Source organism: Lonchura striata, chromosome 18 (genome assembly GCF_046129695.1).
Source record: "Lonchura striata isolate bLonStr1 chromosome 18, bLonStr1.mat, whole genome shotgun sequence".
Lineage (NCBI taxonomy): Eukaryota > Metazoa > Chordata > Aves > Passeriformes > Estrildidae > Lonchura > Lonchura striata.
The window spans coordinates 3776781-3802833 of record NC_134620.1 but is presented as its reverse complement, the minus strand read 5'-3'; the positions used below and the strand labels follow the sequence as shown (position 1 = coordinate 3802833).

At 43.0% G+C, this 26053-nt stretch overlaps 1 protein-coding gene across 3 annotated transcripts; it reads right to left on the bottom strand.

Annotated features, from left to right (window-relative positions):
• Nucleotides 1-178: 178 nt before the first annotated feature.
• MED15 (mediator complex subunit 15) lies at nucleotides 179-25666 on the bottom strand. 3 transcript variants are annotated; one of them, XM_077787127.1, is made up of 18 exons: nucleotides 25478-25666; nucleotides 21458-21545; nucleotides 20237-20288; nucleotides 19738-19767; nucleotides 18351-18566; nucleotides 17576-17841; nucleotides 15781-16155; nucleotides 14650-14751; nucleotides 9765-9884; nucleotides 4992-5134; nucleotides 4540-4667; nucleotides 3726-3860; nucleotides 3274-3337; nucleotides 3054-3120; nucleotides 2441-2601; nucleotides 2103-2269; nucleotides 1867-1965; nucleotides 179-1729 (listed from the first exon to the last, which is right to left on the bottom strand). In XM_077787127.1, the coding sequence occupies exons 1-18, from the start codon at nucleotides 25543-25545 to the stop codon at nucleotides 1596-1598; spliced, it is 2415 nt and encodes an 804-aa protein (XP_077643253.1). In that variant the 5' UTR covers nucleotides 25546-25666; the 3' UTR covers nucleotides 179-1595. The 3 variants fall into 3 exon arrangements, with proteins under 3 accessions (XP_077643253.1, XP_077643252.1, XP_077643254.1); XM_077787126.1 differs by having other exon boundaries at nucleotides 179-1732; nucleotides 25478-25665; XM_077787128.1 differs by lacking the exon at nucleotides 9765-9884 and having other exon boundaries at nucleotides 179-1732; nucleotides 25478-25661.
• Nucleotides 25667-26053: the final 387 nt, after the last annotated feature.

Genomic DNA, 26053 nt, shown 5'->3' with positions numbered 1-26053 from the left:
TCACTAACCTCTTCACCAGTTCTTCCAGTTCACTGAGGACGGGAAGGATGTGGTGCCTGAGACACAGAACCATTTATGATTTTGTTCCCTAACCTTCAAAGCCTGTGAGTTTTCACCTACTACAGAACACAGCAGCCCTCATCCCATGGTGCTCTAACAGGGCAAGAGCAGTACAATGTTAGCATCCAACACAGGAATAATATTAAATTTATTACAGTAGAAACAAACAGATAATGCATTTGCTCATGTACAAAATACTGACAGCATTCTGCTGCCTCAGTCAGTGCTTACTAAGTACCCATATTTAAAAACATCCTAAAACTGATGACACCACATGGATTTACAGAGGTCACAGCAATTTCTTGACACTACTGTAAGAGAGCCCAGCTACTCTTTAAATTTTGCTGCACACTACAGAGAGAGATGGGGCAGGATATAATTGGAACATTTGATATTTGAAATTCTCCTGCACCAGGAACTTAAAAAGGAGCAACTTAGACACATGGGAAAATATGAAAAATGCATTAGAGTTACTTGTGGCAAACGTTTTCAAAGTGCCAACAGTAAGGCAGCTGATGACTGACTGGAGTGCCCATCACTGTCAAAGGCACGATGGATGAGTTGTCAGTTCTACTCCTGAGATGTTTTTTGCCTTTTTTGTTTTAACAAACTGATGTAATATAGAAACATTTTCAGTGCACTGCATTAACTCCCACTGGAAGCCAGGTGCCTCACAAAGACTCTGAAAAGAAGAAATGCAGCTACAAACCTGCTGGACTGGCCTTTATACTGTTGGTTCCCCCCCCATCTGTATGTACACATTTACTGAATTTATAGAGGAAGTCAGTGTGCACATGAGTATCTCTTTCTCATCACCCTTACTCTGTTGGAGTGAGAAAGGTGGTCCATGCTAACCAAAAACCGTTTATACAAAGTTGCATTTAAAATAAGCTATAAAAGGTTTTATAAAATGAAACCTTTTTTCCTCTGTTTGGTTCCACATTCCCACCCCCAAGTATAATTATGCAGATTTATCTCACATATTTGAGGGATGCCTTTCTTAAAAGGATGTAATTTATCCCATCTCTGGGCAAAGCTAATAGTAAAAAAGATTTCCTGCACCTACTGGCAAGTTTGCAAGCACATTCGAGTTGCAGCTCATTTATTTCTGGGGCAGTATAGGTCACAAAACATACAGTGTGAAAGAAATACTGGCACTGAGCAGATTTTGAAGCAAATTAGGACATTTTTCCCTGCCCCCTCTTATAACAGACTCCCTGATGGAAGTCCACAAATAATTTCTTCTCTAAGAAGACAATAAAAACTCATCCTAAATACAGTCTTGAGAACCATATATACACATTTTGTATATCTGAAAATGCTGGCAAAAGTCCACAGAGGCAGAAGATAGAAAGCATGAAAGCTAAGTCTAACATCAGGTTCTCTAGTGAACCCGACAACCTAGAAACAAAACAACGTAAGGCTTCTTTCTTCTGAAGTAACCTCCCCACTCTGTGGTTTTCCAGTGGCATGTGGAAGAGGCCAGCTGCTGATTGTGAGTTTTTTTCTGGCTTCGTGCTGCAGGAGGTGAGCTGTTATGCAGCAGAGAGACAGGCCTGACGAATGCTTTGTGCCCAGGTGTTCAAGAGAGCTGTGACTGAATGCTTGTCTGGCAGTTGCAATAGTTTGGAAGTCATGTATCGATACACTGACTGCAAAAAGGGATTGGCTGCTGGAGAAAAAAGAGATAACAGATAAAGGATGTTGCCATAAAAATCATATGAAAAACACTAAAATAAAAGAGCAACATTAGGTGTTCACATTTCCCCACGACTGCCACATGCACGTGCCCAGCAAATGTCATACCATACTGTCTGGGGTTCTTTATCCACAGAGGGCTCTGGTCTGGATAGTCTGCAGGAACACTGAGCTGGAGTGGTGGGACATTTGGAAGATTCTTGTCATCTAAAAGGCAAACACACTTCCATTAGAGCAGAGCATTTCTTGTCATACAGGAGACTTTTAGTGCATAGCTGAACTTGCTTTCTAGCCTGTGAACCCCAAGAAGGAACCAGACTGCACATCTCCCCCTTTCTTCTTACCTAGCTTGCATATGAGATGAACTGTGCCATTATTGCTGCAGTGTGAAGGGTCCAGGTTCACCAGGAATTTAGGATTTAATCTTGCAACCTCTCCCTGTAGGACATTTGGGATGGTCTGTCTTTCATCCTCTTCATATTTCCTCTTCCGAGGGGAAACAATGGGAGCCCTGCGTACAGCACAGCCCGCAAAAGGCCTTGTTAATTATTTCACACGTGAAAAAAGGTAAAAAGGTACAGGTCACCCCCATCCATAAACCCATCTGTTGTTTTAGTGGTCTCTGCAGAGCGTTTTTGCCCACGGGAGGAGCTCTGGGCAGGCAGCAGCCCGTGGTACCTACGTGATGGGCTGCCCGTGGATCGCCGTCATCGCCGGCATGAACGTGCGGTACAGGGAATGGTTGAAGACTGGGGAGCGGATGTTGGCCAGAACAGCATCCAAGAGGGGCTGGCACAAGTACTGCTGCTTGGTGGGGGGCACTGGGGGAGGTGGTGGGGTAGGCTGAAACACAACAGAAGCACCTTCTCCTTTAATCGCCACCAGAAATAGAAATATCTACTGTTTTGAGTCTGAAAAATTTTATAGCAGTAAACTTCCAAGGCATGAAATGCAAATGACTCTCAAAATTGTACACAGGAACATTAAGGGAGGAATAAAGCAAAAAAACAAACCCCAACATATTCAGTTTTGGTTTAGGAAGGCTGTCCTGAAATAGCCACAGTCCAAAGAATTATTCAAGTCTTGGCACAGAGCACAAGAAATTGAAACTCAGTTAAAATATACACACAGGTGACTTACATGAAGTAAATGCTTGTCCCTTTTTCCTGTTCTCTTATTTTGTCCAATTGAAGTTTTAACAGGATGAGTAATAAAAACTGTAAAAATGATCCTGCCAAGCCTTAAGACCTTTTGGAATGAGTTGCTTATCTCTGCTGGCCCAAAGCATTACATACCACAGCCATATCATTTTTCAGCTTCTCCAGAGCAATTTCACATTTCTGCAGCGTCTTCAAGGGGCACCTGAGGAAGAGGAGAAATTTCACCCACATCACCCACCAAGCAGGCACTTCAGCTGAAGTGTTGCTGAGCCCCAGGGACAGCCTCAGTGGCAACAGGGCTGGGGGCTAAGAGCAGATTTCTGGAATAGCTGGGAAAACTGACAGGAAATTTTACCTTTTGGAAGGATCAGTCAGGATATCCAAGAGACTCTTCATTTTACTCAGGTCCTTCTTCCTATCTGAAACAGTATCAGAAAAACAAACACTGACTACAAGAAAAGCTTCCATTCTTGCAGACAGAAATACAGCACTGTCAAAAATAAAAACATGAGCCAATACTAAAGGAAGTAGTAAAGATTAAAGATCTTTCATCTAATCCCAAGTATATCCAAAGCATGAACTCTACATGTTTCAAAACCATCAGAAATAAAAATAAAAAACTGATGAGAATTTAAGGATAAAGGCTTTGCCCATTCCTCACACTACAGTCTTTAGTTAGAAGCAAGAAAGAATAGCTCTGACATTCTTAATCCCTGGAAGAGAAATCATTACAAAAGACAAAGTATTGCTTTTTTTCAGCAGATAAAGGAGCTGACAGATAAATGCATGGAATACAGGAAACCTCACCTTCATTTTTATCTATTTTATTGATCATCCTCCGGAGTGGCTCGATGTATTTTGAGAGTTGTTTGAGTTTTTCCAGATACTGTTGCTCCTCTGACTGACCAGAACTGGCTGGACTCATGACAGAATTTGGATTTCCTGGCAAAAAGGAAGACTGCATGTCACAGGGTGATAAAAGATACTGCAGAACATTATTCTCACATTTCAGAACCTTGATCTGAAATGTGGCACTCTCAGTGTAGCTTGTGTCAAATCCATACCCTCCATAGTTTAAGTGCTTGCCCAATCTCTAGTTTCTGTTTGGAAATAACATGTTCTATGGGCAGAAGAGCAATTCCCACTTAACACATTTTTTTTCTGCGAAGTTCTGTGAAGAATACCCATTTTCTAGGTCTTTATTTTGCCTTCACTCTGATACTTTAAGCATTAAACACAAAAAATTCACAGCAGTTTTTGCTAAGTGGGTCCTTTCCTATCTGTAAAGCACACAATATTGGTATAGAAGGAGGCAGTATGTGACCTCCACTGATAGTATCACCAACTGCTTATTCTGCCTGGGAGGGAAGTGCCAAGTGCCAGAGTACACCCATTAGACAGTTCATGATGAGAAAAGAGGTTTCAGTGGATTTTGATTTGGGAATCCAAGCAGTTGTGTTATGTGGTGCATGTGACATGTTCACTACCTGCAATGCCAGCTGCTACCTAGAGCTCTTGCAAGTTTACACTGTGCCAAAAATAACAGGTTTCCCAGGAATTCTTACAGTTACCAAAACACAGCCCAACCCATGGTTTGCAGTATAACTCTGAGATTATTTACCTGGAGTGTTTAAAGGACCTGGGGATGGGACACTGAAGTTCTGAGGTGTTCGTGCAGCTGCTGGGCTCTGTGATGGTTGTGGAGATGGACTCGGGAGAAAGCTGCTGGGTGAAGGGGCAGGGCCAGAGCTGAAAAATAAACACAAAATTAAACCTGCCAGAATCTGACAAGGAAGTATCATCAGCCTGTTAGCAGGTATGATTTTAATAAGCATCATTATGGCTTTCTGTAGTTCTGCCCTGGTGAGATTTCATACACAGATTCTTTATGTGAAATGTGAGTTTTAGAGTGAATTCAACACTGTCTCCTCACCTGTGCTCCCAGTGGAGCTGGTATTAAAATTCATTCACTTCAAAGGAAACAGAGTAAGGTTATTAAATGTTTCTGAGAACCTCACACTTAGGGCATTGACAGCATTGACAGAAGTGCTCAGAAGTTGCAGTGGGGCTCACCTGACATTTGAGTTTGGCTGGGAAGTTGGCTGGCCTGGCTGAGGGGATGGCTGGGGCTGCGGGGGTGGAGGCATGGACTGGGGTGTCTGAGCCTGCTGGACAGGAGATGGGGATGACATCATGGTGATGTTGTTCTGGCTGACCTGGAATGTGGGAAAAGATGCCATCAACAACAACAAAAGGGAGCGGAGCATGGGAACCTAACTAAAAGGCTTTACCTGTGGAGAGAAATGTATCCTCCGGCCTACAAGAAATGAAAACATTAATTTCCTTTTTCCCCCATGAGGACACTCCCACCTGTATCACTCTTGAAGCTCTCAGGCCAGTAAATCTTACCAACTTCAGCAGAAACCATTAAAACTGCACATAGCTTGAATTAATTGTATAATTATTATTCACTGCCCAAAACATCATGTTGCAATTAAAATGTTGGAAGTGCCATGTGAAAAACCTGTACTTTATTAGAACTAAAGAAGAGCAGGAAGAAAAGACATTTCCCACTTGATAATTAAGAGTCAAAGCCCCCTCCTTATTTAGACATTTTAATTATAGTCTTCAAAGGTCTGTCAGACTCAGCTGCAGCTTCTCAACTGGTTTTCTTTAGGAAGAAGAAAGAAAAAAATTAGGTAAGCCAAATCACCAACATATTGTTTAAATACTGAGTTCTGAAAATCTGGGTGGGGACAGAAACTCCAAACTAAACAGCTGGGAGGAAAAAAAGTGAAGTAGCTTCCTGACCTTGGGAGAATGATGAGGTGTGCCTAAAGGACAAAAAGGCAAGTAAGAGAATTTCCAGAAGAGCACCAAACAACTAAGTTTATTCTGTATACTCTATATTGCTAGAGCCAGATGAACACCAAAATTTGAGCAACTTCTCACATTGTTGTAATACAATTTTTCCTCTTAATCCCTTAAAACCAAACAAGAAAACCTGTGCAATGGCAGAGGCATGGGATAGTAATGCAGATATTGAGTGATCACATTTGTTCAAGGTACATGGAGAGAGTTCTATGACTTGAGGCTGTAAATAAGTACAAAGATAAATGGAATTAGCCTGCAGAGGCAATAGATTGTGGTTCTTTAACCTATGTGTCCATTCTGTAAGTCTCTGATTAGCCTCTTTGAATTAACAACTCTTTCCCTCAGTCTAAACCATTTTTAAGCAAAGGTTCCAGAAATCCACAAGTCCCAGGCACTGCAGATTGGTGCTGTCCTTCACTCTCTTGTTAAATATCCATTTAAATAACCCACCTGTATGCAGAGAACATGATACCTAGCACACTGAAAGGTATTGCATTGTCTACCTCTGCATGGACACACTGACTACATCAGGAAATGCTCTGCTTGGTACATCCCACTGCAGCTGTGCAAAAGGTCACATTCCCCCCAAAAAGGCACAATCAATCCCCCAGCTCAGTGCAAAACTACTAATCTTGAAGATACTAGTTTATCACCCATTACAGAATAGTTCAAAACCAAATGCAGCCTGACATACTATGATGTTTTTTCAATCTTCAATGACCCCAGCACCTTTGCAACCTCTCACAGAGTTAATACGTGGAACAAATGAGGCTGAAATTATACAATATCTTCCTTTTTTCCATAATCAACAGCTACTGGGCTTCTTTTTTCCAAAGGAGGTGGATTCTTTAACAGCATGTCTCTCCTCAACAGCTGGGGAAGCATTTCTGAGATTGAAAAGCACAGTTTGCCTCCTGCAGACACTGTGTTTGAAAGAAGCCTAGGATGGACACTGCAAAGAGCATTCCCTGATCCTTCACAGGTCTATTTAATGTGCTATTAGACAGCAAGTGATTCAGAACTTACCCATGTGGACACTGCACCTATTTTTCATCAAGTCAGACTAACACCACTTGGAGTGGTTCATCACTTCCTGAAAATCAGGCTCCTGTTAAGTGTCTCAAGTTGTTACAAAAAAGGACTTCTGAATACTTAAATCCTTGTGTTTTGCGAAGGAAGGAGTAAGATTTCATTAGGTTTTCTGACAAATTTAAGTTTCTGTGTGTAATTCAGCACCAAGGACATTATTTACAATTATTTACAAATCCTGCAGAAAGTGAAGAAAAGGATAATGCAGCATTTACTGTGCACATAAGCACTGGATGAACTGAATTCTTTTGCACTACCCCTCCTCATCCAAATACTTTCACAGGCAGATTTCCTCCTCTCCAGGTTGCTCTCTGCCACCTTCATTTCAGAACAGCAAAGGCCAATGCCTAATAGTTAGCAAAATGATGCCATTTTCAAAAACAAGCATTCAGAAGTGTGCAGTTCTGAACTTACTGCCTTGGTTTTCTTTGACTGCAGTTCATTTGCTACATCATTTCAGAACAGGTTTAAAGATTATTTCAGACTTAGGTTTCTACATTGTTTGTAGGATAAAGATTAAGATTGTAACAATTTAATGAAATTTCAACTTCTAGGGAATGCTCTTTGCAGCTGACTCTGAGTAAAAAGAAGGCTTAAAAAAAAAAAAAGAAAATCAAATAAACACATTACAAAAATAGCTATGAACCCAAAAGACAAAAACCCCCTCCTCCAGAGTTTTAACTCCATTGAATTCATTCAGCTCCAGAGTTAAGCCATGGTTGCTGATCATTTACATACCCTGCATCTTCAACAGACACAAGGAAATCCAAGTAGGCATTTTTTCACTGAGGGATATGAATTTCTGCACATAAAAGCATGTCCATGGACAGCTACTACAGCCCACTGAGCATGAATTTGCCCTGTGACTCTTCAGTGACCTGACCATGACACTGTACTCTAATTTTCTGCAGTCTTGCCCAAAAGGTATTTAGGCTTGCATAATAGAAGTTTGCATTTACATCCACTAAACCAAAGCTATTGTTAGTGTTCAGAGCACACTGTCCTGGAAGACAAACCCAGCTAGGAGTTCTACCTTCATTTGGCTGAGACTCAGGCACCACACAGCACTCAGGAGATAAGGCTGGTAAGGGCTCTCAGCTCTAATTCTCTTGCAAATCAAAACACCAGGTGATTGTGGAATAAAACCTCATATCAGTAATTTTTTGTTTTGTTTGAAAAGACTGTAAGAAGCAAAAAACCCCAACCAAACAAATAAACTCACTGGAGAATCCAATGAGTATTGTGATAAAAAAGGCCAGACTGTTTCGTCTTATGGGATAAAAATAAATAGCCACAAGGTATTGGTATCTGGTCCTTCTGTTGAAAAGCATTCTTCAGTACAACACCAGGATTCTTTTCTAAAGAGAAAATACACCCTGAACTGCCTATCACCACATCTAAATGGATTTTGATTCTACAGTCAAGGAGAAGACATGCTCTTAAATGAGTGATTAATAACCACAAATCTGCTACAGCCCTTCATTCCTACTGTGAACAGCTGCAAGGGCTCTGATGGCCAGAAAGTTATACCCAGCAGGCAGTAGCAGTTTAGCATTTCATAAAATTAAGAGATGTAAATGACAACACTTCTTATTTCTTACCTACCTAGAGCCTGAACAAAGTGTTTTGGCAGATAATACTAGAGACTCATGTTGGTGCAGAGCTGTCAGTTATATGGCAGGTCAGACTGCCTCCAAAATCTGCTTCCAGCCACCAGCAAACCATGACTCACTCACTGATCCCAGCACCTGCTTCAGAGCCATTTTCACTACAATCATTGCTCATGAAAAATTTCTCTTCTTCTGCTTTGACCAGTTGTTGTTCAGCCTCTCCATCACTTTCAGAACCCCTGGCATGCTCCTGACAGCACTTCCTGAGGAGCAGTTCAGTGGTGTGAGAACTCACAGCTCCTCACTAACAATGGCAGTGCTCAAAAGTCACCCTATGGCACTGAATGCTTGAACTACAAGCCTTTTGCTATGAGTCAAGTATTAAACAGAAGCAAAACTAATACTTAAATATCCATGGGAAAGCCTCAAATATTGTGGATATTTGAAATGGGAGATGATTATCTCAGTCAATATTAACTGCTACAGTGACACAAAGTAAATTGCTCTCTGACTCTGTGTCAGTTAACAGATACACACTGTCCTGGATTGCAATCACCATCCATCTTCAACCAGAAATGACAACAGGTGTGTTTGCCTAGGGCTGCAGAATCTTTCTGGTCACTGTCACTACCTTTGCAAACTCCTGAGAAGAAATGAAGTGCTCTGACCTCATGCATTTTCCAGCAACAGCTGGATAGGAGCTGCCAGCCTGCCTACACAGGATCTTCTCTGATGCAGGTACTAGTGGAATCCTTCTGGCAATTCCTCCTACACAGCCATGAAAGAAAAGAACAGCTCAGATTTTTCTGGGTCCCTGATACCATGCCATGAAGCTGCTCAAACTGGAATGAGCCAAGTTTACCAAAGCACAAGAAGCACCTGTACAGAGCATGAACATAGGCCAAGCAAGGTCCTGGACACAACTCAGCCAGGTACACTGCAGTGCTGAGTTGCACCACTCAGAAATGCACCCTCTGTGAGTGTGGACCTTTAATTTGAGTCATGAATCAATTCTGAACACAGCAAAGTTTTAAATGTTAAAATAAAGATCTCTCCCACTTTTAAAATGCTTTATTTGATATCCCAAGAAAACCTACTACTTAAACCGAAAAAGAATCCTTAAAAAACACAACCTAAACACACCAACAGCCTGAGTAAGGCAGAAAGTTCATCGTTTGATGCAAAAGTGAGCAGTCCCCTTGCTGGAAAGGCAGCAGCAGGCAGTGAAGCGTTGCACAGTTGCTGACACAATGTGCTGTGACCCAGTAAATACCTGTGGCATTTGCTGTCCGCCCAAGGGCATGGAGCTCGGTGGTGTAGCAGGCACCGCGCTGGTAGGCGGGAACCGCGGTCTGATTTGCATCCCACCTCGGGCCATGGGTGCGGTGATCATCTTTGAGGACAGAGGGACAACAGACAAAAGTAATCGCAAAACAAGAAATGCAGTGCACTGGCAGGATGAGAAGCACATGCAGCCTCCGGGAACTGGGGAGGGGGAGCGTGAAGGGAAGGTTAGTGAGCTTTTCTCTAAAGGTTAACCTAACCTGCTGGCTTGGAAATCCAACTTTATCCTTTTTATACTCCTCCTATCCATTTTCAGAGAGCACCTCATGAACTCCTGGTATCCTGACAGAGCCCATGTACAGCCTCAGATCTGTGGGTCAAGGGTTGACTATCCTGTCATTTCCATGAAGGGCCTTTCCTAAATCTTTCCTGACATCTTGAAATTCTGAAATTCTTGGAAATAAGTACTCAGAGACTGCTGTCAGGAGCTCTCCATCTAAGCAGCTCTATAATGCCACAGGTTTCTGGTGTGCCTTCCCCCACTGTGGGCTCCAAGGCAGTTCTGGCCATGCCCCCAGTACAGGACACTCACAGACAGCTCAACAGCAGCTGCCAGTGCACTGCTCCACAGAGGGCAAACCTATGCACAACAAAAAGGACTTCCAGGTTTGAAAAAATCTATTTCCTCCCTTTTAAAACCCACACACTAAGTCAAGTATACTTTTTAAATTACCATCATTTAGACAAACACCTATTCCTCTACTACTATATTTTTCTGAGTCCATGATCTTCCTCAAGTTTTTTGATTCTCCAGCTGTATAGGGCGAGTACACCCTAAAGTACAATAATTTAGGGTAAATGATAAAGGTCAGCATTAGAATCAATTTTTGTTTTAAAATAGTATTAGGACTGTGCTGCTCTGCAGTGTCTAAAAAGACCTTTCAAAACCATCAGCCTGCATGAGCCACAAAGATTTAATTTTTTATATCTGTATAGCCCTCTGCTATAAAATTTTATATTACCTCACATACAGAGAATTTACAACAAATACAGCATATATTTGAGGTAGTATTCAGGTAGCTTTGGTAGATTTACTTAGTCTTTTACTTTACAGTGAAAGAGCTTCTGTTTGGGACTTCAAAGATCTACAGTAAAGTTCTCTGGGCTACCTTTTTTTCCTGGCTTACATGTTACCAAGGAACCTATAAAATCCTAACTACCCTAAGAGATTATGCAGTCTCCTTCCTGTAAATGGTTTGGGGCATTCCTGCTGGGTGTTTATGTAAATGGACTGAAGCAGCCAGCAACACATCTCTAGAAAGTCAAAGAATGCATGTGCTTACAATTGTTAAAAATAAATAAAATTAAATACAACATAGCAAGACTGAAAAAGGAAAGCAATAACTGATAAAGAAAATAGTGTCAAATTCAGCACAGCTGTTAGTTCACAACATCAGAGCAATGCAGTCCCTTTCCATCCAGGCAAAGAGGGATGGTCAGAGACAGGATTTCAAAAGGGGAACAAAGGGGAGTGCCTCAGACATCACACACACATGCACACGTGCACACACAGCATGCAGCAGCTGCCAGAGCAAACACAACAACCCAGCCCTGCCACAGAGCACAAGTGGATGCTACGGGGTGCAGTGAAGAGCTACAGTGTCAACATGAGAGCTGGTGAAGCAACATAACCCTAACAAAACCAAAACAAAGGGGGAAATTGCTGGGGTGGGAGGGGAATATCCTTTCAGGCACAATCACCCCATCTTAGACCCTCGTGAATGCACACAGATCTCTGGAGCTGTGGAATCCCAGGCATGTTATGGTGATCCACATGTCCCATCTTGGCCGTGTTTCTGAAGCCACACCACCAAAATGTGAAGATTTAGATTACTTCCACTGAGGCAAAGGAAATTAGAAGAATATCCACAGGTTAAGTGTCTGGCAAACCACTGAACACCAGCATGACAAACTCCAATTCAAAGGCTTTCAGCTGTTTATAGTATTGTGGTTGGTCAAACAAGTGCTCAAGCTTACAATTTTGGGTTAGAGGTTCTTGTATTCTTTTAAGTGTGTGCTCTGTAAAGGAAATTTATACATGACATCAATTCCACTCTCTTAACAAAAGCAATCTATTTTTCCCCCATTCTGCAGCTCATTTATATTTACAAAACCCATGATCCTTTGATAAAGGAATCAGAAAAGGGGGTTCCAAAGCAATATGTCCATAAAGGAGTTATTCTTCTCATAAAATAAGACAACCAGAAATATTTAAGTACTCTTGAGAAAGATTTTAACTGAACACATATCTTCCTCCACAAGTGAAATTGATTCTTACGAGGTAAAATTCCAGACTCTGTAAATTGAGATAAATCAGAGAGCAATAAGATCTCCCTCCAAACTAAACTACAAATCCCATTATATTATAAAAATGAAGTGGAATAGAACAAATAGAATCCAGAACCTGTAAATTTCTTTTATCTAACATCCAAACATTGAGCGTTCCATAAATACACAGCTTCTGGTGAGCACAGGTACATACAGTGCCACTACCACTGCACTAAAGGCAGCTCCAATTTTCAATCAGCATCAGCCACTCTGCATTCTGAGCACCTGAAGGAACTGCACCAGAACAGGGACTTAACTTTCCTCATATTTAACTGCAGTTGATTACAGATCTTTTTCCTTGGTGCTGCAAGCATTCTGTGTAGGTCTCTGGCTGCTGGGACACTACTGCTGTGAGCTTCCCTGGGAGTTACATGCCCACAAGGACTGCAGCAGGGTAACATTGATCTGTGTGGTGTCTTTATAACTTCAGAGAAGAACTTCTCACATGTTTAAACTGGGACTGCTTTTCCTTTTATGGAGGAAGGATTTACAGAAACTTTATGGAAAAGGAAAAATGCAGACACAGCAAGCAAAATTCCCAGTTTGAAAGCCCTTAAAGACTAAGTTTAAATGTAACAAGCAAAGATTAGGATACGGCTTGTTTATAAGAAAAAGCTTCCCTGAGCCAAATAAAGAAATCAAGGCAGATCTATTAAAAATGCTGATGCTACTGAAAAATGTACTAAATAGAAAGCAAAAATCTAGTCTTAAAAGACACTTCTTATAAAGTAAAGAAAATCCTTACACACTCTCAACACTGAAGCTGCATTGTAATATTATATACAGCCACAATCGTAAGCCTATTATATACAGAAAATATTTAGACAAGTACAAGAAACCCACTTAGTTATTGGACTTCATAGTGGTAGGTGAATTTTGGTAGACTCATCTTGCACTGGCATGAACATCAGTGGAATAAAGCCTGTGTGTGGAATATTCCAACTCCACGTGTGCTAGATAGAGCAATCCCCACACAGGACTGGATAAAGCTGCAATACAAAACTGGCTGTCAACCATGGTATCACCCAAAGCTTTTCAAATGCACTGTGCTGTTAAGCCACTGGCACATGAAGTCACTAAAGGGGCAAGAATTAAGCTGACTCTACATAAACACAGTCCATCTGCTTCAGAGTTGAAAAGAGCACCACTAAAGTTAGCAACAAGGGAAAAAGTCTCCTTCCAGTCAGCCTAAGTCCCTGCAGCTCCCACCTGGAAATTATTTAAGAAACAAACAAGTTTTAATTCACATTTCAACTGTAGAAAGAGAATTCTGCATTGCTGCCGGCACTGTCCCAACTGTACTTACCACTGCCTAGCTTTTACATCCTGTGTTACATTGACACAAGCCAAAGGAGCAATTCAGAAACAGAACTTGGCCACACCAACAAGGATGTGGCCAGCTGAGAGTTACCATGGTACAAGACACTATCCCTGATACAAGTCTTGGAGATGCACATAGGAGAAGCAATTGCTGTCAAAGTCTACTGAATCTATAAAATTACTTGTGCACTGAATGGAAAATGGTGCTTGAAAAACATGGAATGTCTGGGTATGCAAAAAGAATTCTGCCATTAGTCCTAGTCAGCCTCATTTCATCTGTCTGCCTCTCTATTAATCTACAGAGTGGTGATATTTGTACTTACCCATGTCTGTAAAATGCCTCTATATGAAACATTACACAGGTAAGCCACAAAAGACTTCCATATTTTTGTGGAAAATGGGATAAGAGGTTCAGCTCAAGCCATTCCCCATTTTTTTCCCCATGTCTCCTTCATACCAGACACACATCAAGAAACAACCACTGAGGCTACAGGTGTATATTGCAGGATAAAAAAACCATGTTAGACAACAAGCTTTCACCCAGCACCTTTCTTTTTTTAATGTAACTCTGCACTTGTGACACACACCATTTGTTCTTCACAATTCACATCCAGAACAAGAGCATCTAGATCTACGGCCCATTTCACTCAGAAGAAGAATGAAAGATGAAAGGACTGACAGGAGAGTGCAGAGAGATTTCATCATCTATACTAATTTTTTTTTATAGTCAATACATGAAGATGGGAGGTAAATCACACGTGATTAAAGATAGCAGGCAAAGATTCACAGTACAGAAATCAGTTTACACAACAAAGCAGTCACCTAGGAGAGTTTAATGAAAGAAGAGGTGATACACTCCAGGTACCAACAGTCAGACTTGTAGTGTGCCCACAGGAGACCACCTTACTCATGTGCATTCCTGTGTCAGTACAGGCAACACTCGTACCTACTTGGGACAGAGAGCATGCACAGAGAGGTGGGCAATGAAATCCTGCCTCTGACTCCAGGCAAAGGAGAAACAGCAGAGAAGACCATGTCCCCTTTATGCAGGGGATGACCAATGTCAGACCCTCACCAGGAACCACCAGAAACCCAACTCCATGCTCATCTCTAGCATGCACTTGCCACAGGCCTGTGACCTGTGCCACTGGCCCCTGGGCCCTTACCTGCCCTGAAGCTCCCATCTGAGCAGCTTGGGCCTGAGCTGCTTGCACTGCTGCTGCTGCTGCTGCCTGCTGCTGCTGCTGCTGCACCAGCTGAGCTCTTACCTAGAGCAGGAGAACAAAACCCAAAGTAAACACACATACCTGAGCAGGGTATGACACTCCTGTTTCAACTGCATTGACGATGCTCATTAAAAGGAGTATGGAGACAAGACCAGCCTCACCAACTAAAATTGGGGTTTTTTGTGTGAAAACAAGTTCCCATGTTTAAAACATTTACAACAGTTTTCCCACAGACTGTCCACCCAATTCAACAACTTCTTGCACTTCTTACCTCTACTATCAAGTCTTATATATAAAAATAATAACACTTAAATTTTTCGCAAGCCTACCAATGACCAGCATTTCAAATGTTTAGAAATTCATTACATCTGAAGGTGTGACAATCATGACATTAACTACTCCTAGCTTAGCTGGTAGGACCACAAAGTGGAGGTATCAACTCATCCATTTCTGAAGTGTGGCTGACACTCCTCCCCAGTAAGGCCCAAAGAAAAACAGGTCTGAGCTTTGGTGCAACAGTAACCTATGCAGCCCAGATAAAAAATACTCTTTAACACTTCAAAAAGCTGCACCATTAAGAGGATGACCCACCAAGAGATTCAACAGAGTAAAACCATTGTCTTGTCCACCTTCTCTTCAAGGCAGGATTAAACTGTGACCAAAACCTCCCAACATGGCAGCAGAAGCACAGCCAGCATGGCAGAGAGCTAACATTGGCTGCAGTCTAGAACACTTCAAGGCATTTGCTCATGTTCTAGAAAAGCAAACTGCATTAAGGTAATTTTTCTTTAACCAGAGTATGTCTCTTTTTCTTTTTTTCACTTGTCCATTCAAGAATGAGACAAGAGATAATTTTTAAATATCAGCTGCATCAATGGTTTCCATAGATTTCCAAAACTCTTAAGAAAAAACTGCTCTCTACTGGCAGGCCCAGATATAAACCTTTAAACACGCTGTACTTGCTAACTGCAGAGCTCTTAAAAGTTATGGTTTTCCTACTTGATTATTAGCAAGAGTCGGATATGTTTTATTTCTCTAGATGGACATAACCAGCTGATCACTAGCCCATACCTGCATAGCTTTTAACTGCTGTGGTGTGAGAGTGACAGGCATAACCTGACTGGGAATTTGTCCTGAGATTGCCTGAGGCTGAGATACCATGGGCTGGGGCTGAGGCTGGGACTGTGGTGGAAGCTGAGACTGCTGTGCCTGAGCAACCTGTTGTTGTTGTTGTTGCTGCTGCTGCTGCTGCTGTTGCTGCTGCTGCATCTGTTGCATCTGCTGTTGCATGACTTGTTGAGGTGGCTGCTGCTGTATCTGTTGTGGTATCTGCTGCTGCTGCTGTTGCTGCTGCTGTTGCTGCTGTGCCTGCATGACCTGTGCAGCCTGCAGCTGCTGCATTTGAGCAATCCGTTGCAGTTGCTGCTGCTGCTGTTGCTGCTGCATCTGAAAAGCAGGAAAAGCCAGGATGTTAAAGCTTCCAGCAATGCAACACCACACTTACTTTTATAGCATAAACCAAAAGTAAACAGAATCCTAATACCTCAGATTGGTGTTTTAAGCCCAAAGGGAAATCATAACCTTTTTATCCACTCATCCTTGTATATCTCAACCCTAAATGGTTAAATAGCCTGTATTTCCACTTAGAAGCTTTCCCATAACTTTTAAAATCAAAGGTGAAGTCCATCAGCTTCTCCTGTACAAATGAGCTCAGATACAGATACTGTAATCACCCCTTACCAAAAACTGCACAAGAATATGACAGCTGAAGTTTCCCCCCTTGCTTTAGTACCTAAGGATATTATACATATATATATATATACATGTATATATACACATTTTTTAAAGTGGCAACACATTAGTCACACAATGACAAAACAGCCACTATTGGTAGAGTAATTCAAGGGTTATTCTTTCCCAATTTCTGTCAAAATGAAAGATTATCCTGACATTTATAAAAAGAAAGAGACAAAGATTTTCATTCTCTATTGCTATGACAGAAGAAAGCAACAAAACATCTGTAAAGCTTTTCCTCTAGCATGTGATATACTGCTGTCAATTAACTTGCCAATCTAACCTGAAGCCCTTCCCTAAAGTGGAAATGTGTTAATTAACAGGCAGAGCTGATAGTTCCACACAAGCCAAGCCTCACTTGACAAATAACTGATTGTCATAGGTTACAATGCAAGATGTAACCGAATATGTGTATTCTATTACCATCTGTTAAAAACGGGTAGGGCAGTGCTCTTTATCTCCTCCACAACCAACCATCCCTCCAGGAGATCTCTGCTGTCCATGGCCACTGAGTGTCCCTGCATGGCTGAGAAAATTCCATCATCCATGGGGAGATGCTCTACCCAGGGGAGGAGCCAAGCATTCCTACCTGGATCCAATCTGACCTGGGAACAGCACAGCAGCCTTTGCCCCCTGCATTCCCAGAGGAGCAGCTTCCTTCCCCCTGCATTCCCAGAGGAGCAGCTTTCTTCCCCCTGCATTCCCAGAGGAGCAGCTTTCTTCCCCCTGCATTCCCAGAGGAGCAGCTTTCCTCCCCCTGCATTCCCAGAGGAGCCCAGGCCCATCTCCCCCAGCCCTGGAGCTCCAGAGGAAAACTCCCCCCTTGTGCAGATCCTGCTCCAGCAGAAGCACAGCTGGCACTGCAGGAGGGCTGAGCCCCCCTGGGATGGGGCTGAGCCACCTCCCTGACCCACAGGGGTCAGCTCCTGTTCTAAATCTGGCAGTGGTTTAATTCAACTGCATTTTATTTTAATTTTCCCATTAAATTGTAGTTCTGACTTGGGATCTCCCACTGGTTTGCTTTCAAGCCAGCACACTGATCACATTTGCCATGGTAGCTGTATGTCATCACCTGCTGTTGGTTTTGCTGCTGCTGCATCTGCAGTTTCAGCATGTGCTGCTGCTGCTGCTGGACAGCCTGCAACTGCTGCTGTTGCTGCTGCTGCTGCTGCGCCACCGCAGCGGCCGCTGCCTGCTGCTGCTGCACCTGGAACTGCTGCTGCATGGCTGACTGCTGGGCCTGGAACTGCTGCTGCTGCTGCAGGGCCACCTGCTGCTGCTGGAATTGCTGCTGCTGCTGCTGTTGCTGCTGAGCTATCTGCTGAAGCTGAAGCTGGGCTGAAGAGAAGATAGACTGTACTTAAAACATGATACCCAAAGGACATGAGATTAATTAATGTCCTTCCTTAGCAGGATATACTTTTGCTTCTCCAAATGAATAGGGCACATTAACAGCAGAATTAATTACAATTTGTACTACCAACTTGTAATTCACTCCTCCTCCATTGAGAGTAAGTAGAGTGAAAATGTGCAGGAAGAAATGTGCACTGAGGTCACCAGCAGGAAGCACTGTACCATGGAAAACATAGGTGAGCTGTACAAAAGCAATGTTCTGAAGCTGACATGATGAAAGGAGAATTTGCTCATACAACAGCTACACTGTGTTGGCCATACTAAGGGAGACATTTATCCAATTAGGTAGCAGTACTTGTAATCAGTTCTTTCCCCAGGTCACTTGGCTGATTTAGTCAGAAGCATGGTATCTCTTCAGCACCTTTTCCCTGGGCAAAGGCCTTATTAATGAAAAGCTGAACAACTTCAGTGGTGGAAACAAACCAAACACTTACTCTGCTGAGTAGCTGTAGAGACACCAGGCATCCCATGAGGGGCCATTCCCGAGGTTCCAGGAGGCTGCTGCTGCCCTGGGAGACTCATCTGCTGTGCCATCGGACCAAGGCCTGTCATGCCACTCATTGGTGCCCCCTGAGCTCGGGAAGCCATGGCCATGCCAGGCGCCCCTGCTGCGGGACCCCCAGTTAGATTCTGCAGGGCATTCATCGGATCTGCAAAGAAAACAGACACTGATATGCAGCCAGCCATGCAACTGCTTTTCCAGAATCCCCTGCTCTCCATCATCCACTCTGATCTGGCAACTTCGGGCCATGATTAGATCCAATACCCTGACAAACTCAGATTCACTGCCCTGCTTGTGAGGCTTCTGGCACATCTCTGCCTCTCTGTAAAGAGAGAGAGATGATTTAAAGTGCTCTAGTGCCATGAAGTTACACACAGATTTTAAATACATCAGAGAAAAGGAACTTATTAGCCATCTCCAATTTTATACACAAGTCAAAACAAGCTGCCAACAAAACTCCATGAGGATATAAAGCTTTTAACCTCAAAAACCAAGAGCGTCCTACTGTGAATCTTCCTCCTCAAGTCAGAGAAGCAATGCTCAGACCAGAGGATGTACTTTGCCATACAGTTCCCCCTCTAACATCACTGTTATTATGCACTGAATTAATTTATGCCTTCCAAAACATATCACAATCTGAATCCTGGGCACACAGAAAAGTGACGTTAAAGAGAAAAAAACAATTCAAAAGGTCAAAACACAACACGGGGTACAGAAGCAATATTGACCAGGTACAGAACACACACCACCTTTCTTAGGAGTATTTATAAAATAATTTCCAGCAGGCCAGACTGCATTTTAATCAATCACGGAGTGCACATTTGGCTGTAGGGATAAAACCATAGGACCATACTATGTCCCTAACATCCACTGCAGTGAGAATTAGCACACAGGCAGAAGCCAGGATCAGACCTAAGCTCACCAAATGGCCCCACAAATATTTCTGCCTCTGGTGCAAGACCTGGGGAGCCACAGCAGCCAACAGACAGGAACCTGGGCTGCTCAGCAAGAGATTATTTTCCATCACTCTTGTGCTTTCACGAACCTTCTTGCTGTGAGCTGACAGAAGTACAAACAGGGGAACAAACAAGTCTGCTGTGCTATACCCAAAGCACTGGCCAAGCCTGTCTCCCTCACCACTGAACAACTCCAAGACTGTCATGCTTCCCCTCCTGTACTCCAGCACCATTTAATATCCCAGCTGGGGAACACACAGATGCTTTACTCTCAGTGACCACAGCCCTGATGTCTAAGCTGTTCTATTTAGAAAAGGACAGTACAGGGAAGGAAGAAAACAGCAACAAAAAAGGAACTCTTACCACTGACTGAGGCTTGAGATTTCTTATTGTCTGCAAAGAAAAAAAATATTAATCATCTTTGTTAATATTGTCACATTGACCTTCTGGATATACCCTCTACAAAAAATATACTCAAATCATAGTTTTAAAAATAAATTTTAAAAACCTACTATCTACTGTAGCTCTAATAAAATACATTAACCTAAGCCAATTTGGTAATCAGAATTCTATATAAAAATGGAAGGAAAGCAAAGATACAGAAAAATTTAGGAAGGAGGAAAAGTAGCAAGTTTAAATAATTTCTCAATTACTTTTCAAATATAGATGATGTGTAAAAGAAATAGTATTTATAAATTAGACATGTATACTACAGGAAGATTTTAAAAGCAGTTTTTTAAGAATCACATGCAGAATCACACACAAAGCCCTAAAATTTACTTTATTTTTTTCCCTTTTATGATGCTTCAATGAGAAACCACAATTGAGAAGAAAATAAAACCAAAACTAAAAAATTACTTACGAATATCTCGGAAATGGATAATAAGCCTGGCCACAAGAGAAAGATACTCCTCCTAGAGGTGAAAAATGAGTATTTTAGCAAAAGAAATGAAAACACAAAAACCATTACTTTCTGGTTCTTCAGTATTCTTCCTCAACATACTGGATTTTACTCTACAATGTGTGTGGGCTTTTCAGAGCAGTTCACTTCCAAGAACAGCCTGTTTATGAACCAGGAATATTTTCACTAATACGTCATTGGGGCTGATGGTACAAGAACACCAAGAAACCACAAAATTCACAGGAAAGAACCTCCTGACAGCCACACTAACAGGACCACAAAATGCAAGCATTATAAACCAACATCATTTTCCACTTCTTATCCACTATAATTCCTTTTTTTGTAAGGACAGAACCTGCTTACTCTGCACACAATTATTTAAGTCCTTGAATTATACCACATTTGTACCACTGTAACTTTTCTAAAGCTAAATTCATATTACAAATACAAGTAAATTAATAACTTGGAAAATTAACATGACAGAAATGTCAGAAGTGAAAAGACAAATATTCCTTGAAATATTTTCTTAGTGTGCTTTATGATTTGTAGGAAGTTGCAGAGGGCTGAGACAAGCCTTCCTGCCCATGAAACAACCCAGCAGGGAGGATGCCAACAGTGGGTGCAGATTTGTGACATCAGCATTGTAACATTTGCACCAAGACAGGTTCTATCTCAAACATGGCTCATTTGGAGACAGGAACAGTATCCAATTTCTCACAACACAGCTCCAGGGAAGAAGTTTAGGTTTTGATAAGAGCACAGAATTGTACATTACAGCCAGACTTTCACAGAGACCACAGCTCTTCCCTTGGGGTTACTCTTTTCAGAGCCTTTCCATTGACATCCTTGGTTTTTCTGACCACCAAACTGGAATGGTGCTACACTGTAGGTAAAGGAAATTTCATGCAATTCACTACATACAGACATTCAGGTAAGAAAAGTGTGGTTCCATATGTGCATGAAACACTGCAGCATCAGCAAAGCTGTCTTGCACTAAGGCCAGTTTGATGCATCTGCTGGATGCAGAACTCCTCACTTCCCCTCAAGGTAAAAGAAGCAGCACATATAAATCAAAATCTCAAATAAATCTGTATTCTTAAGTGCACTGGCTTTGCTATTTCTGCAATTAATTCCAAACTTCTTTTGACACTCAATAACTTCTGGAAGCAAATAGAGATTTACCCTTGTTTTGGCCTTCATAAACACATGGCTCTCCATATCTTTGCTAGATTTGTTATGGGCAACACCAGCTTTCCTCATGGCTTCCTCACTGAAAAAAAAAAAGATGAAAAAAAACAAGGCTGGATTTTAATTGAGGGTATTACAAATACTTCCTGTAGTTAGAAAGGTCTGTGCTTTTACCCCTCTCTCATTTATAGATTAAAAGGAAACAAAAAACCCAAATATCCACCACAAAACAAACAAAAAAACCCCACCAAACCAAATCACCACCACGTATTACTTAAAACTGCCACCCTATAAAGTTTCTTCAAATAATGGAGAAAAAAGCCAACTAACTTCTAAAAGGCAACACAAATATTCTTTGCAGAATTCAAGACCAACTGCTAAACAAGTCATAATTTTACTGCCTGATGTATTATTTTGACAAAATACCAGGACTTAATTGAGAAAAACTAAATGGCAGGATTAATGTAATCCATGTTTAGTAAACAACGAGATTAAAATTCCTAGCATCAGGATTTTCCAAAAGAATTCCCTAAACATAAGATGGAAGAATAAAACAAAATATAGGTTGCCCAAAGGCACAGAGGCTGAACCAGTGAGTGAGGACAATGAGTAGGAGCATGGATTAGGGACAGAGGAAGGAGAGGTGCAGCCATGGGCAGGGTGGGAGGGGACATGAGTGGAAAAGAAGGGGCATTCTCAGTACATCAAAGAGTAGCAACCAATTAAACTATGGAAGATGCAAAGAAAGCCATCCTAAAACAAGGAGTTCAGCCAAGTGAAGTTCTGTTCCAATCCTCTAGGCACGGTCATTCTCAGAAACTTCCCTGCCAAACCTGTTCTTTTTTAAAGCAGCTTGGTAGTTACAGACTAAGTAGCACTTAGGGGATGTGATAGAGACAGTAATCAATATGGTATCAGGAACCTGGAAAAAATCCACAGCAAAGAAATTATCTGCTTTTATATGGATCATTTCCTCTTGACATTATAGAACATGAAAGATGAATTATTGTGACTACATCTGCATTACTGAAAATGCCACTCCAAGCTCTCCACATCCTATTTATTAACATTCCAATAAAGGTTTAGACTGGGAAGAAACAAGAACACACAACTTGTTCCTTGTTCACATATTTAACTGCAATAAACATAAAAATAGTTACATTAAAAGACTAGGGCAGTCAGCTAAAAAAGAGTCACAACTTTAGCACAGACCACATTCCTTGCAGAACACCCAACTCTACAAAACTTTGGGAACTAGAAATTCAACCTCAACCTACCTTTAAGCACTTAGTAAATGTATCATCAGTAAATGTGTAGATGTGCACTAAAAATCTGTCTTTCTGATTTCATGCAGAACACTCAGAGTTGTGGTTTCACAAGAGGCAGAGCTCAGCACCAACTCCAGCTTCTGGAATTCCCCCTCCACTCTTAAGAAGCTTCTTTCCAGCCCAAATATGTGCAACCTCTCACTCAGGCTAGCTGGTCTAACAGAAAATTCTTGCAGAACATGTTCTTCCAAACTGCCCAGCTCCCTGTGTGAATCAGTTGTTGCAGTGAAACACCAGGACAAGGAGATTCAGGGCCAGCACCTCCCAAAGCCAGGGACCATCACACCAGCTGAGCTACATCCCAGCACAATTCCCTTCTCAGGGCAGGAACCAGACACAGCCACAGACTGAGTTTACAGCCCAGATCAGACCTGTCCTTCAGGCAATACCAACATCTAAAAACATGTTAAGGAAAGGCCTTCAGAAGGGAGACTCCCAGGGCACCAGTGTGTACAGGAGCTATGTAAGGGCCAGAATAAAGTGGTGCCCTGCAAGCAAAAGGATTTATCCACACTCCTACATCACTGCTGACCCCTGGAACACCCTGGGAGAAGCCAAAGCTGCTCCTCAGCCTCAGCCATTGGAGCTCAGGCTTCCTCAGTCCTGCTCTCTATGGAAGATCTGCTTGGCCCTGCAGTCCCACAGCACCTCGTACTGGACTCAGGACATCCAAAGCACGATTCTCCCAAATGTCCACATCCAAATCATGCACATGGAGCACTGAGACACTCCTCAGGATACCCACTGCCCACACTGAAATGGGCACTCACACAACATCGCTCCTGAAAGACAGAGAACTTCAATTCTGTGTTGTAATGAAAATCCAAGTGTGGAATTCAACAAGTGGAGACACCTATATCCAGCAGCTCTAAAGAGGCACTCGAAATGAGTAATGTGAATGGTTTCATGCTTTTAATGTTCAAGATGTGTTAACATTTATCTTGACAAGTATCACCTCTTGGCTGCAGGATGAACTGAAAGATACACAAACATTTAAGATTGTATTTCCCTAATTGCTCAGAACAACCTTCCCACAGATTACAAAAACTTTCAGGTGATTCACCAGATATTTAATTACCTCCATCTTCCACCTACTATGTCAGCCTGTAATGACAAAGCTGGGAGCTTCTGGAAAGAAATAGGAACTTGTTGCATAGAGAGCTCCAGATTTTTTAGCAAGTAAATTGCTTTTATTTGTCATTCAACAAACTCTACTTATGGATAGCTTTATCTAATTCCAAGTGCCACACGGAGCCAGGCCAGGCTGGTTTTGGACATCTAACACACAGTAATTGCATAAAAAAGTCTGCTGCAGTCACTGTAACAACTCATCCCAGTCATTCCAGTAACAGTTTTGTTTGCTTTTTGAACAAGGCCATGAATACAAATATCTGATCCACCCTGTAAAACTGGAAGTGACCAAAAAAGACTGTCACTACACCTGTAATAAAAAGCACAGAAATCCTACAGAGACATCTGTGCACTTGTGTAAAAGAAAATAAACAGAGGGCACATATTAAAAGTTTAGCATTACTGTCATCTCTTCATTTGGCAATTAAGCTTAAAGACTTTTTTGGTCAGTAGTAGTAATTTTTTAATCCCTTGTTGTACACTTCCATTGAAACATTTTTGAGCATAGTTTGCTGCTTAGTGAAAACACATTACAGTTTGCAGGGCAAATACAAACTCAAAGTTTGACTGTGTTAGGTTTGCATGTGCTTACTCACGTTTATGTCCTCAAAGCAACACAGCATTCAAGGGCACTCTTGTTTTGCCAAAGCAGTAGAACAGGAGAGGAAGTAAGGGATTAATCTAACAAGATTAATGACTTTACAGAAAGTTTAGAAAGTGACACGTCCATTGTGAGCACCAAGGCAGTCTGTGTGGCTCTGACAGACAAACATCATCATGCTTCTTCAAGGAATACTGCAACACTCTAATTCTGGAACAGCACCCTAATTGTAGTAAAACCACAAATACTCACACTACTCAAATGTCATAAAAAAGCCAATCCAGTTTTAGGTACTGATTGTTAAAATCAACAAGGGAATACCAAGCTTTCCAAGTACACGTGAATTAGCACTCCAACATTATTTTAGAAAGAATGAACAGTGCTTCACTTCTGTGCTCACCACCTTCCAAAAACAGAAAAAGCCTGCAGAGCAGCACAGTAATTCAAGGAAAGCAATTGTTTCACACACGAAAATTGAAAAGGCAACAAGCTGAACTTCACATTAAACCGCCAGCATTTTATTTCATGTTTGCCCCCAAAAGTCAGCCACAAGCCCATGACAGTGATTTTCATAGGGATGAATATGCCAAATTTCACAACTTGAAGGACACTGGCAAAATCACGGCCCTAAACCAGATGGTGTCAAGCAGGGCAGGAAATCGGGAATGCTGGAGACAGTGAAAGACAAGGAAGATCGGGAAAATTAAGTCAAAGAGCAGCCCCGGTTACCCCGCACAGGGTCTGGGCAAATCCTGGCAACGAGGCCCCCTCGGGAGAGGAACCAGCGGGAAGCAGGAACCCGGCCAGGCCGGGGAGGGCCGGCAGGGGAGCGGACACGCCGGGACACGGCCCCGCGGGACACGCCGGGACACGGCCCCGGGGCGGCCCCGCGGGCGGCAGGAGCCGAGGCCCGCGCGCGGCCTACCCGGCGGCGAGCCCGCGGCTCTCACTCACATCTGGCTGACGAGCTTCTGGCGGAAGTTGGTGCTGCGCCAGTCGGTCTCGGGCCCGGTCACGTCCATGGCGGCCCCCGGGAGCGCCTCCCGCCGCTGCCCTGGGCCTCCGCCGCGGAACCGCCGCGCCGCCGCTTCCGGCGCGCGAGGGATCGCGGGAAATGGAGTCCCGGAGCGAGCCCCGCCAACTCTCGCGGGATCTGCCTACTCGGTGTGAGGCTCGCTGGGAAATGTAGTCCGGCCCGGGAGTACTACTCGCCGGTGGCGGCCCGGGCGCGCTCCTCACGGGCCCCGAGGCTTGCGGCCACGGCAGCCCCGGGTTCCCCGCGGCGGTGACCGGCCCGGAGCCCACCGGGCACAGCCGCGACACCTGCACGGGCAGCGCCGGGGCCGCCCACGCCGCCCGCCCCGGTTCCGGCCGCCGCCGCCCCTCCCTCGGCCGGTGGGTTCCGGGTCGCACATGAAGGCGGAGGCGCCGCCGCCGCTCTCGGTAGGTGCTGCGGCGGGGGCGAGGGAGCGCGGGCCCCGGCCGGACCGCCCGGCGCTCCCCTGCCGGCACCGGCGCTGCCGTTCCCCG